Genomic DNA, 13,909 nt, shown 5'->3' with positions numbered 1-13,909 from the left:
TGCTGTCTGCTAGTTTTAATGGGTCTCTGCTAGATTGGACAGGACAACACTCAGCCGCGCTGAAGTAGAAATGTATCGCTGCTGTCGTGGGAAAATCTCGTATCTCCCAACTCTCAACAGGATGAATTGGGCCTGGTATTGGTTCGATAACAGTCTTCCTCCTGTGGGACTTTTAAGAATCTCATCAAGTCGAGTTTTGTAGTTCAACTCCTTACAATGTAGTATTTAGTTTAATTCAAAAGCCTTCAAAATTGCCTTGTTCCCCCTCCATTTTGTACTCGATACTGGCGGGTAATTGTAGTGCCATTCAGGAGGTGATGGGTTTCTTTATCATCAGCAGAAATAAAAAAATAAATAAAAAAAGAAGCAATATTGTTACTACTCCACATCTGTTAATGCGCATCAAAACTAAATCCTGCAGTTTAGACTTCTGACCTTCTGCTCAGGTGGCGCTATTGTGCAAAATCATAAAACATTTAGTAAAGCTTTAATTTAAAAAAAATGTTTTCAGCCTTAAGCAAGACATGGTGTAGATCTGGTTTATGCTAAAAGATTAATTCAAACAGCAGCCTCTTAATGCCATTTGGGGCAATGGTTGTACAAAGATTATAAAACAGAAAGCCTAACTCCCTCTCTATAAAGAGGCAGCCGGTTCTATTGACAAAAGCTATACAAACTTTAATAGATGTTCTACCTTCTCCATCTTGTATCTCCATCATGTCAACCTTTCATGAACAAAAAAACCAAAAAAACAGCTTTGCTTTGAGCCTCAAGAGATTACCAGTAGATTTTTTAAATATATATATATTTTTTAGATTTTACACATTCATTGACACTGCAAATGGAGAAACATATAATAAAAAAAAAATCTTACATGCGGTTTAGGGAGGTTTAAAGGTGCTGCACTCTACAATCAGAACACTAAAAAACCCTAAATATAGCCGTAAACATCTATTTGCTATGTAAAGATGAGAGGGGAATTAAGTCACACTCCCTGTGTGTGTGTTGTAATCCAAGCTTCCCTGTTCTTTCTTTTGATTACCGGTTTGGCAGCATGTGCACCTGAGTGCCTTGTGCGTCGCTATCAGACGCCAAGGGCCATGACAAGGCGTCGGTATTTGGCGTGTTGGGGAACGGTCTGTGAGAGCTCTGCCGAGACAATCCCAGACCACTTCTCTTTCAGTATTCAGAGTACTGCACCTTTGAAACTGGAGTGAGATGTCCTCTCCTGGTTTGGCAAGATGACTCCGCCCTATTTGATGACATCATTACCAAAGATTTTGATGTTATTTGTCAGCAAAAAGTGTTTACACTCCCAAATAGTAGTGCATACGGCTCTCTATACTGTTAGCAAGTCAACTAGGGGAGCTACTGAGCTAGCTTAGCGTAGAGCCATGTCCGTTGAACACCTTACACCCTACGTTGGCTGATTTTTAAACGTTTGGAAGAGGTGTAGTACTTTCAGTACTTATCAGTGGGTTTATTTGGCCTGAGAAGTAGAACAAAACTCCATAATGGAGCATATTTTCCTTTAGTTTATCTCAGAACTGAAAACCCCCTATATTTGGAGATACATGGTTTTAGCTGGACAGGGTGTAGTAATACAAGTAATACACTTGTATAGTGCAATCCAGACCGACAATGGTGTACGACATGAATGCAGTTCTACTGAATGGCACAGTAAAACCCCCAAAGCTGCTCGAAGTTGTACACTGTGCAGGGATTTCTCCTCTCAATGCAAATGGAGGATGGAGGGATATTCTCCGGCCACTACAAAACACTGTACGCTCCACCTGCAGTGCATCGGAGCGCGCTCCAACTGTAATTGGCCATCGCATTGGTGACAGAGAGAGAGGGCCTCCATACATCACTACCCACCCATTCTCTAGTCGTCTCTCTCGGCACCCCCGTTTGCCCCCTCCTCCCCACCGTCCCCTCCCTCCTCCACCTCTGTCCTCCTTCTCCTCCCTCTCTGCTCCTTTTCCTCATTAAAGTGGGACCCAGGCAGTAGCGGTCACTGCCTCTCATTTATTTTCATTTGAAACTGGTGCAGCTCCACTGATCCTCTGGGGCTGCAGGAGAGGGAGCAGGATGGTGTCATTCTGATAACAACTGAGACACACACACACACACACAGCTGTACTGTACGTGCACAAACTCACACACACATTGAGGAGTACAACACATCGCCTGCACATGGGAGTTAACCATTTGCAAATACACTCATGCACACACACACACACACACACACACACACACACACACACACAACAAACACATCCGCCCGCAAGTAGATGCACTTTCACACCCATCAATTCATTTCACGCACATATTCACACATTTCATGTACCTGCAAGCTCCCATGCTCTGTTCCCTCCCTTCTCTTTCACATATGCACCCTGTCCTTTCCAAGATACCCCCCCCCGATTGTGTGATTGTGCGAAGGTGATGATAGCATGGTGTGTATCAGGGGCCGATAAACCTGCGCCCATTATCACCTGGATGATTGCGAGTATCGATCCGCGCCTGGGCATACGGCCCACGTGTGCGCGCGTGAGTATCCCCCCCCCCACGCCCCCACTTCCTGTACGTGTGTGTCCATGCATTGTATTAGAGTCGTGTCGGGAGCGGCCCCACCTGACGCTCTTTGATTGAAAGGGTGCTCGGCAGATTAAATCGTTGTAGCGGAGACGAGGTGTGCTCCCTTCGCCGAGGCAACGACAGCTGGTTTAGCAGATTCAAGAAGGCTGGGAGGCAGGGTTGGGAGGGAGGGTGTGTCTGTGTGTGTGTGTGTGTGTGTGTGTGTGGGAGGGGGAGGGGGCACGCCCTGACCCATCTGCCTAAACGGCAGGAAGAGGCAGTGACTATAAACCAACGGGCTTAATAGAAGACTAATATCCTCTGCACCATTAGCTAGGCACACTGTGTGGGGTGAGTGGGAGGGGACGCTTGGTTTAACTGCCAGCAAACCCAAAGGAAAGTTGAAGGACTTGCAGGAAACAGATTTAAAACGAATTGTCACTTTCTTTAATGCAACTTGATGGCTTCTTTTTGTCTCCCTGTCTGGTAAACACCACATCTTTTAAACTCTGCAACGCCTGGTTTGTAGTGCAAGCGTAAGTATTTGCAGTCCCCCCAAGCCAAAGCCAAAGCCAAGATACAGGAAGTATCACTTAAGTAATTAGAAAGCAACCTTCAGAGCAACACACATTATACAGTGAGTAGAACTCCAGGGGATGGGATGAGTGAACTGATCACGATGTGTAAAATCAATGAACTTCCACTGTCATCTTTTCATTTGAAGGTGTTTGCACAAATTAAAATACATTTCATAAAAGTCACTTAAACGTTTAATATTTGGTGTTAAATCCTGAGTGACATCAGCAGAAGCTTGGTTCTGGTCCCTGGTGATGCCCCTGCCAGGCCTGGACAGCTGCCATCTTTACTTCCTGCTTGTTTAACAGGAAGTTTTGCCTCTAGTCTGGTCTTCAGCAGGTGAATCGCAGGTCCGATGGGTATATTGAACATTCAAGAATGTTAAAATGTTTAGCCCTCAAGACTAGCCTTGTCTGTTTATTTAGGATCATTGCCCTGGACTCGGTATCCAACTCTGTTGACACTTTATGGATGTAAGCAACCTCAAGTTAAAGCTGAAAGTCAGCATTTTAACCCCATAGTCATTGTTTCATTCCATCTCCAATGTGCCGGAGTACAGACCAATGAAAATGTCAATCTTTCTGTTCTGACTGCACACTGTATTGACTGTTTTTTCCACTACAAAGGTATCCGTCCTCTGATGTACACTGCTGCCTCAACCCAACTACAGTCACTCTACCGTCCCACACATGTGCTAAACCTCTGGAACCCCCCCCCCCGGCCGTGTTTTTGTCGCTCGGAGCAACTGCCTGATGCGGAAACCGTTCAAAGTCATGTTTTTCAACGGGAAATTGCAAATGAAGTGCATGCCTCAAAAGCAGTTTCATTTGTCACCCAATGAAGCGTTCACCGATTCAGTCAGTAAATTATGGTGCAATAAATTACTACCTGCAAACATCAATGAAATATGTTGACTCGTTGCAAAACAAGTCAACCTCAGCATGACTGTCTTTCGTGATCAGTTGCGCAGCAGACGCTTGTCTCAATTTTTTATGCAACAGGAGGGGAGATCACACAAAATATCATCATCCATCATCCCTCCGTTTGTGTGTAAAAGCATACAAGAAATGAGCCAGACCTGAATGAATCAAAATAAATAAAGACACTGGCTCTGTTAGTTGCCTTGGAAAATGTCAAATCCCGCTTCGGTCGAGTGGATGCTGTCCCATCTATCTCTGCAAATCCATAAAACAAACCCCACTGAAACAAGTTTGTCTTTTAAAGACCTTTACCTTTGGAGTTGAACGCTGGCTGAAATTCAAATCAATGTCTAAATAAATCTGCCAAAAGCCTTCAAGATTTACACGTTTTGTAGTGTTTTAAAGCAACTGAAAACTTGGACTCAAAGTCAAGAAAGTCAACATTACAAAGTAAAAGTTAGAAGAAAAAAATCGATATTTACAAATGAATGAGCGTCACAAATGCAAACAACCCTCAAACTATCTACTATGAACGATGGTTCATTTTTCATCAGTGCCAAAACAAATATCTGACATCAGAGAGTACCAACAGAGCCCCGCCCCCATCACACAAGTGACGATAGGGGGAAAAAGACCCACAAACACAGAACAATCTCAGGTAAATTAAGCATTATCTTTACAATTAGGCAGATATTAGTGTGTTTGTGAGTATAAAGATTGTAAGAATCTGTGACTTTAAAAAACGTTATGGTATCAGAATTCTATTAGTAGCAGCTTCAGAGTCTGACACCATGACATACTCCAACGCTTTAAACCAAGAAAAAGAATACACATGATACTTATTCATGCATATGTGGGTGGAAGAATACAAAAATGTAAATAAGCAGGAGGTCAAACACAATACTGTATATAAATAAAAAAGAACTGAGATGTAGCCATGATGTCAAAAGTGAATGACAATGAAGTGCTGGTTATTTCACTTAAAAAGAGCTGCTGATGGTTCCATATGTTATTTGAATTCTACTTTCTCTGCTTGTCCCGGACACAATGCTGCTAACACAGCAAGAGGAGGTTCGAATAGAGAGGAAGGCTGAGAGACGGAGAGCGTGAACAAAAAGAAAAAGAAAATGGAGAAGTACAAGCATTGGATGTTACGCTCGACTGGGCAAACAGTTGCAAGGAAAGCTGGGGAACATCTCCCGCCATCCACCAACAACAACACTGAGACACAAGAGTGCAAAGTAGGAGGCATTACAGTAAAAGCTGTTAGAAGCAACCACCCCAGACGTCAAATCCTCTCAAATGAAGGAATAAGCCAGCACCTGTACTTTGTTTACCCACCTTTGTTGTTCCTCCCCCCCACCACCACCACACACACACACTCCTCCATTTAAAAATGCTCACATTGTTGATACAAAACCAACCATTCAAAACCACAGCTAAGTGTAACAATCCCTGGGAGGGACGCACGAATGCAGCATTTGGGTCAGAAGAATGGGTGTGTGTGTGTGTGTACGTATACCTCAGCAGCAGCTCGTTGGTCCCCACGCATCCTGTGCTGGCGGCCGCAGGAGGGGGGCAGCACACGCCATCGACACACACTCCCCCCACCACAAAGCCCAGCTCGGACGAGTGCTCCAACATTACAAACCAATAAATGCACCTTATCAGGCTACAAGCTGCGCTCTCTCTTCCTCTTCTTCTTTTGTCCTCTCTTTCTCTCTTCCCGGTTTCACTACCTCTCTTTGCTTCACTGTCTCGCCGCCTTGTTCCTCTCAGACTCTGCCGTTGTTCCCTCCCCCCCACACACACACACACACACACACACACACACCTCCACTCTCTCTCTGGTAGAGCAGAAGAGCAGTGGAGACCCCGCTGGCTTGCCTAGCTGAAGTAATCCCCTGTGACAGCTCGGCTCACGTTGTTATGTTGTGGGCCTATTTGAGTCTAATACTACAGCTCTGGAACAGCCTAGCTCCAGTCCAGCTCTGGTCTGCCTGCATGGCCGCTGGGCCTGGCCCAGTCTGGGCACAGCGCCGTGCCAACAATGCCCCGCCATTTCACAACGACTGCATCGCATCATCTCTGTGTTTTCTGTCACAGCTCCAGCGGGCCCACACTTTTGATGTTAACATACAGCCGGAGATGGAGTGGAAAATAAACCAACCATAACTCGGCTCTCATGAAGTTTTTATGAGGTAAATAAATCGTGCACATCATAGTAAAGTCGTGTTGACCCAAGGGAAAGAGGCCAAGTTCAACATCAAGTCAAGCGTGCACAGAATTTTCACAGTTTATTAAAAGAGAGGGAGAGAGAGAGAGAGAGAGTATAAATTACCTCAAAACAAGATATTAGTATATCATAAACATTTGCAATATCTCCAGTACCTGCCATTATTCCCAGGCCCCTGAGCAGTTCTGGTCTCATTCAGTCTCACAAAAATGTATATTTGATTTGTGCATATGATCTCGCAAAATCGGAACGAGACGTGGTATTTTGATTGACCTTTTATTTGCAGCTACATCAATGGCTGCACAGATTAGATGCTGTGATATTAACAAGCCTCCCACAACTCCGTCATCCAATTCTCACCTAAGCTTTTCAAAAATGCACAGCAAAATGTTGGACTACTGTATGTCTTTAACGATAGACTAAATCCTTTTCAGAAAATTCGGTAGAAAAACTCATCAAGCCTTGGAACCTTAAATACCCATAACTCCTGGTATGAATTGATGAACTATAAGGGCCCTCTGATTTATTCACCAAAATTATTTTTTTTGCCAACCTGGCAACATAGTTTGTTGAGTTTCCCATCAAGATCTTTCAATCATTTTATTTTATATTAAAATTTTACACACCTAGTATTATATAATAAAAAAAAATAAAAAGTATATATATATATATATATAAATACAAAATGGTAGTTGACGTGGCAACTTAACTCCAGCAACGGCTAACCACACAAACAATCACACTAACAGACAAGTAACAAGTTTTTTTTAAATGAATATATATTTTATTCATGCTTATGCATCTTGATGGACACCAACAGGTGTGATTGACATCACAGCTGTGCAGCCTTGATGCTCTAACATCACCAAGCCTTCCCCCCCTCCTCAGATGTCCCTTTGTATCTAGACCTCCTGCAGATGCAGACGGCGCGTTTTCAACCGGACCAGCCCCTTCTCCAGAGAGACGACCCGGTCCAGCAGATCATGCCCAGGAAAGCTGCGGCCCAGACAGGCATGTCTCAGTGAGTAGCCCTCCCAAAGGAGGCGCTGCCAGATCTCCCTCCATATACCTGGCACATCACAGCCTCTCCTCCCCATAGTAGGCCGGGGCTGAAGACACAGGCAGGGAGCTGCTGATTAAAAATTCATCTCTCTGTTTATTATGATTTATGCATGTTTCACTGAGCCAGGAACGGAAAAAGAGAGGAGAGGAGAACAGCTTCATTAGTGCACATTGTGTGCATGTGTGTGTGGGTACTATGACTAGGCCTGTTTGTGTAGTATTTGTGTGTGTGTGCGTGTGCGTGTGTGTGTGTGGCTAGCTGGCAGGTGGGGGGATAGTTAAAATTATGGATTGTACGTGAGCTTCATTAGAATGTTTGGCATACAGGGCAAAATCGTCAGTCTTCACAAAACACCTGCATTTCACTGGAAAAACAACAACAATTGAAAATCCTAAATTATCCGGCGTGCACGGGGGCCATTGCCATTAAAATGCAGCAGGCACTTTTGCTAACTTCTAACTTGATTGCCCATTTGCGCCTCTGTTGTTTACCGTTCAAATCGCGTCGGCCTCTCATTGCACTTTGTCTCAGCCAAAACTGACGGCAGGCGCGCCATGATGACAAATATTGACACGTGGCGAGCGTGTCAACAAAACAGTGGCGAATAAGACCCCAATATGGGCCACCAGCACTCTGATATAACGATGGCATGTGTTTCAATTCAAACAGATGCAGCAGCCACTGGTCATACAGTATGTTGCTTATGGTTTATTACAGTGAAAGCTGAATGTAAAGAGCTTAATAATATGGAGCAAGAAAAGAGCGGTGAACGGAGCGATGCTTTCAAATTAGCATACACAATTAAGTTCTTCAAAATGTTCCAGCTTTTTAAGGGCTGACAATGGTGACTGATGATTCTGTTATTTACAGTGACAATTGCTCTCGTCGCTGCAGACACAGATATTAAAGTTGCTCTAGGCAGTATTTTTGCATGAAAAAAAAAAAGGGGGCTGCAATTGTCCTTCCATTCAGGATGCAGAAGTTAAATGCAGTTAGTTTATCAATTGTACTGAGTTGCTGCACCCACAGGATGTAACAAATAAATGAAAATAAAAGCATGCATCAAAATACCTCGGCCTATTGTGTTCTATGCAAGCCCCCGACCCCGTGGTGTTGGACAAAAGCAACATCGGGGCTATGCGAAGCTACGCTACTGTCCTATTTCCCATGTTGAGACGTGATTGTCTTGTGAGTAATCCCACAACATCATGACACAGCAGAAAAGCATCGTGACAGCGTCGGTCCTTGCATTGGCTCATACCATCTAATGTACATTGATTACTTCTTCTGTCTGTATAGCACGTCCATGACGTGATCCTAAGTGACACAGCCTGTGTGTTTTGCCCTTTAGACGTCTTGCCTCTCTCTTCGCCTCGGTAACTTTTGGAATCACATGTCAGATGGGCTTGTAAACATGAGCGAGTTGCGTGCACCTTCTTGACATCTTTGTCCAGGATTCTTTGTCCGGAGAAACTGTTGACATGTAAAGCCACCAACGTAGACGGTTGCTCCCGTGCTCCGAGGACTCAGTTTCTTCCTTCTCGTCAGGCTGGGAAGTGTATTTTACACCATGTGACACTAGAAATGTAATTGGAATAATGAGAATGCATATTTACATGCGTACAGTTTGCTTAAAAAGTCTTCACTAGAGTCCAAGTAAACGACTCCTGGTCAATGTTGGTATCCTGACACACATTGTTTTCCTGCAGGTCATAGAATATCTAGAAGTACTGAGTCAAAGGCAAATGAATAAAACAGCAAATCCATGAGTGCATGAACGTATCTGCAAAAAATACTCAAAACCAAGCTTGACTTAATTGTGAGCCCATCCAGTTGCCTTTCAAATCGGAAACCCAGCATGCAAGTATGAACCTATAAATGAGCATGATATGGGACCTTTATATTAGTTTCTTCTAACAAGGATCAGTTTGAAGGCCCGCATCTGTCTCCATCTGCCTGCTGCTCTAAACCTGCTTTCTGCACGTGCTCCTGTGTTCGAAGGGCTCCTGTTGGAGGACATATGGCAGCGTCTGGGAGAGACATAAGCTAGCGGTTGCAGGGAGGGGCAACTGGTGCCATCCAGAAGCTCCGTACTGTATGTGCCAAACGTAGCCCCCCATTGAAATCCTCGTTTGAACATTTTATAGGTTTGGAGTCCTTCTCGCCTCCCTGCCGAGCCGTGACATCATGGCTTCTGAAGACGAGCATCATGTTTTTGTCATTCACAGGAAACGCACAAACTCGGGCGCTGACATCGCAGTAACTTCAGGCCACGACTCAAACCGAGCTGCCTCTGTCTCTTTTTAAATTGTGTTTACAATTTAATGACCTATTTGTGTTTGTTGTTTCCGGCGAGTGCCTGCTTCGCTCCCTCTCTCTCTCTCTCTCTCTCTCTCTCTCTATATATCTCTCGCTCCCTAACACGTTCTGACAGCGAAAGGTCAATGCCCATTGGCTACAAGGGGGGCACTGAGTGATGTAAGGGGGGGGGGGGTTGTCATGGTAACATGCAGGGCTCAGCGAGGACGCAGGATGCTTTTTGTGCCTAACACCAAGGCCGGGACTCAAGCGGGATCAAAAGACTCGAGAGCTCGACTCGCCGGACTGGTGCCCGTTTCAATTGACTGGCGGCTTACTGGCCTCGCAAATGGGAGGGGTGGGACACGGGCAGCCATGCCAGAGAAGCAGATCTACACGTAAGGAAAAGACAGGGAGGCCTAAAGACAGTCAGTTGGAAGCCGCTCTGTTATGTTTGTGAGCCTACATTCTGCTGAGCTTGGCTTCATGTTAATAAAAGAGGGATTACCAAAGTCTGCAGGCTCCTCTTTGGCCCCTCTCCAGCCGAGAGCCAAGGGAGGGTTCGCTCCCTCCACCCGTCCGCCTCCCTCCTGCCATCCTTTGCTCCCTTTTCTTACTCTCCTCAGCATGCGGCTCACGTTCATCCCATTCAAAATTTTTTTAAAAAGAAATACACACTCTCATCTGCCTTTCCTCCTGTCGCTCTCTGTTCTATTTCTCTTTCTGTATTTTCTCTCTCCACTCTCCCTCTAAGTACAGGAGGGGGAAAATGCACCAAAACACAGATAAATTATTTAGATTTTTTTCCCCAAAGAGAGTGGAAAAAATGCTTGACTCTGCAGTTTGAAAGAAAAGAAGAAAGTAGGGTAGTGTGTGTGTAAGTGGGGGGGGAATAAAAATTGCATTAGATACAAGATTCCGCAATCAGCCCGTGATATGAAGAATTAATCTTATCTTTCACTGGCACACACGGACAAGTAGGAGAGCGCCTCCAAAGACTTCAAGATGACAACGGGACGAATTCTCCCTTTCCATTACGCCGCCATTCAGCCATTGTGGAGGCCGACACCCGGCGATAAGCGGACGTATTGTTGCCATTGACAATGTCATTATGGGACAGTAAACAAGCGGTGCAACGGAGGGTCGGGATAAACCAGACGCGGCCAGGAGGTCACCAAGACAATCTGGAATGAAAGGATGCGAGACCCCGTGGGAGAGATAAGATTTCTTTCTTTCTTTCTCTCTCTCTCTCTCTCTCTCTCTCTCTCTCTCTCTCTCTCTCTCCCCCCCTCTCTCCCTCTCTCTCTCTCTAAGCCAAGGACGGGCATACACTTAGAACAAAGCCCCGGCACTGCCGCGTAATCAACTCCTCTGTACTCCAAACAGCCGCAACGCAATCTTCCCTGGAGGTCATCCACGGAAAGAGGCTTAGGAGGCAGAACGGCTGCAGGATCATGGGCTATTAAGATGGGAAAATAGGATGACATTCACCCGGCCCCTCGCCCCACGTTTTCCTCTACAAACCATTATGTATACAGTATGTTCAAACGTGAACAGAGACTGCAGTCAGATTGAGGTGAAGCAGCTGTAAAATGCTTAGTCCAAGTCTTCATAAGCAAACAACACGACGTCTGAAGTCACCACCCTCGCCGCTTGAACACTTTGCTTTTGGTTTAAGCGTTGAGAGTGTTACAAAGCTGATGTTAAGTTCTATGTGTAGGCATGATACATATCATTTCAAGGTGTGCAGGTGCATGTGGTTATTGCTATTCATATTTGTTCTGGGATTTCACCAGGTCTTTAGAGACTCAGTGGGCCCTATTTTAACGATCTAAGCGCACGGCGTGAAGTGCCTGGCGCAGGTGCTTTTAGGGCGTGTACAAATCTACTTTTGCTAGTTTGACAGCAGAAAAAAGGCGGCGGGTGAATGGTTCAAAAGGGTTGTACTTAGTGCCTTCATTAATTCATAGGTGTGTTTTGGGCATAACATGCAATAAACCAATCAGAGCGTCCTTTCCCATTCCCTTTAAAAAGCCAGGCGCGTTTGGACCTCGGCGCATTGCTATTGTGATGGAGGATTTGCACCGTAATATTTTTATTTGTTATCTTCTGCATGTTTGTGTGCTGCTGCGCTTCCCTGTGTGTGTAACAAGCATAGTGTGCGAGCGCTGTGCGCACGAGCCTAGGCGCATTTCATTGTTAAAATAACAATGAAATGCTGCGTTCTTGACTTTAGACCAGGTTTTTGTTGGTCAATGGCGCCAGCACTTCCCGCAGCCTCAACACCAACCAATCAACCAACCCTTCTATCTCTGGAGAGCAAAGAATCCTGTATGTATGACAGAGAATGAGGGAGGAAGGGATTTAGAGGGGGATGGTGTGCATGTCTATGCATGCTTGTATGTATGTATGTATTTTGTGTGGGCGTTTAAGAGAGGATGATATACGAGAGATGGAGGAGTGGAGTAAAAGGGGTGATAGAGTGAAGAGGGGAGTCGACTCTATAAAATTCTGAATGCTACTAAATCTTTCCATTATCTACAGATAAGGCGGTGACAGATGTTTCGGAGCCCAGATCGAATTTAAAATCGTTCAAGTTTAGCTGATACTGAGGGCTAAAGAATGAAAACAGATAGATGGAGACAGACAGAGCCAGACAGCAGCCGTGATACAGATATACACGAGCACTGTAAACATCCTTCATTCCTCCTCCTCCTCCTCGCTGCTCTCAGCTGGAGGGTGTTGCCCCATTTGAGGAGCTCTGACAGGGTCAGGGGTGAGACGGCGCCGCCCCCAGGCTGAATCTGATGAAGAATGTGTATTTGTCTGGTGCAACGTGGCCGCTGGGCGGTCTTAAAACAGCCGCCGGGCTTTGCTTTGCGCTGCGCCGGGTGCAAGATAGGGCCCAGTAAGTCTTAAATAAGGCAAGTCCAGATGAGTTGAAATAAGTTGAAAATAGTTAAGCTTTCAAGGCAACAAATGGATGACAAAGATCCTGCAAAGAAACAATCTGTATTGTATACCCTGTCTCTCTTTAGCTGTCCTGTGACACTTTTAGCTCTGTCCTCTGTATCCACATCCCTGTGGCCACAGGGGTCCGCAAAACAGCGGTGGATCTTTACTAAGTAAAAGTATTAATACCACACTGTAAAAATACTCTTTTAACGCGAGAGTTAAAACGTCAAAATGAAATCTTACACGCTATATTCATGGCAGGCGTGTAGGAGCAGAAACTCTGTACTAAACCATCCAAAACACCAGATCATGGGTTGGTTGAAAAAAAAAAATTAAAAAAATAACTCAAAGTTAGTTCCTTTAGAGCTGTAAAAACTATCCCAAAGGCCGGGGACGAACAATAGATATAAAATATCTTCAGGTACAGTATACGACAATATCGAAATAAAAAAAATAAAAAAGCCTAAAGCATATTCATCATCAGATGTGACTTTTTTAATCTGCCTCACACTCACTCGCTCATCTGCACTCGCTCACAGCAGTTTGGTTGAGCATGGAGGAGGTTGCAGGAGTGGTCCTGTTCCATTTGCAGACATTAGCACAGGGAGATTAATTTGTCCCCTTCCATTAGGTAGGAAAGCGGCCGTCATGGCTGCTCAATTATCCCTTAACAAAAAGAAAAATACACAAACAAACAGGAGCCATCCGAATAATAGGTGCTGCATAAGTGTGTGTGTGTGTGTGTTGCATCATAAGGATGCATAGGTGTGCGGGTATTGTTTGCATGTAGACGCTGGGAGAGGAGGAGGGTCTATGGGTCAGGTGTGGCTGTGGTGTGGTTTTCCACAGTGGCTGACGGCTCATTAATGGCAAAATGTGCATTTTCTGCGTCTAGTATTCGGCACGTGAAATGGGAGCGAAAGAGATGAGGTGAGAGAAAAAAAAAAGAAAAGAGGGATAGAAAGGGAGAACAAGGGGCTGAAGAGAGAAAGAGAGACAGACGTTGCCGTCGTCGTGTTTGGACTTGTCGTCTTCTGCCGCTCTCTCCTCGTTTGTGAGGATTTTCGACTTCATTAGAATTATAATGAACGTCAGCGGGGCTCGCTGAAATATTTTGGGCTCCTTGGAAATAAATGAATACACAAGCAAATCAATTCAAATCTGCCCATTATTGCCTGCTTTCTGGGTTGTGTGAAACATGCATAATGGGGCCACACCATAGTCACACAGCACAGCACTGTATGTTGCAGGCGGACCTCATAACAAGCTAAAAATTAGAGG

The 13,909-nt window shown here is 45.0% G+C and overlaps 1 protein-coding gene across 18 annotated transcripts in view; it reads right to left on the bottom strand.

Annotated features, from left to right (window-relative positions):
* Positions 1-13,909, bottom strand: part of celf2 (cugbp, Elav-like family member 2) — a 233,171-nt gene that overhangs the window by 166,322 nt on the left and 52,940 nt on the right. For 4 of the 18 annotated variants that reach the window (XM_078242915.1, XM_078242919.1, XM_078242917.1 and 1 more), the window contains exon 1: positions 5,599-5,789. The exons of 1 other annotated variant lie outside the window; for it this stretch is intronic. In XM_078242915.1, coding sequence (XP_078099041.1) covers positions 5,599-5,720 — 122 coding nt within the window. In that variant the 5' untranslated portion in view covers positions 5,721-5,789. Of the gene's footprint in view, positions 1-5,598; positions 5,795-13,909 lie in introns of those variants that run through there. 13 more of the 18 variants (XM_078242916.1, XM_078242918.1, XM_078242921.1 and 10 more) reach the window with 7 other exon arrangements.

This window comes from Sander vitreus, chromosome 23 (genome assembly GCF_031162955.1).
Source record: "Sander vitreus isolate 19-12246 chromosome 23, sanVit1, whole genome shotgun sequence".
Taxonomy (NCBI): Eukaryota; Metazoa; Chordata; class Actinopteri; order Perciformes; family Percidae; genus Sander; species Sander vitreus.
Note: the sequence above shows the minus strand (reverse complement) of the source record. Positions and strands in the feature narration are given on the sequence as shown.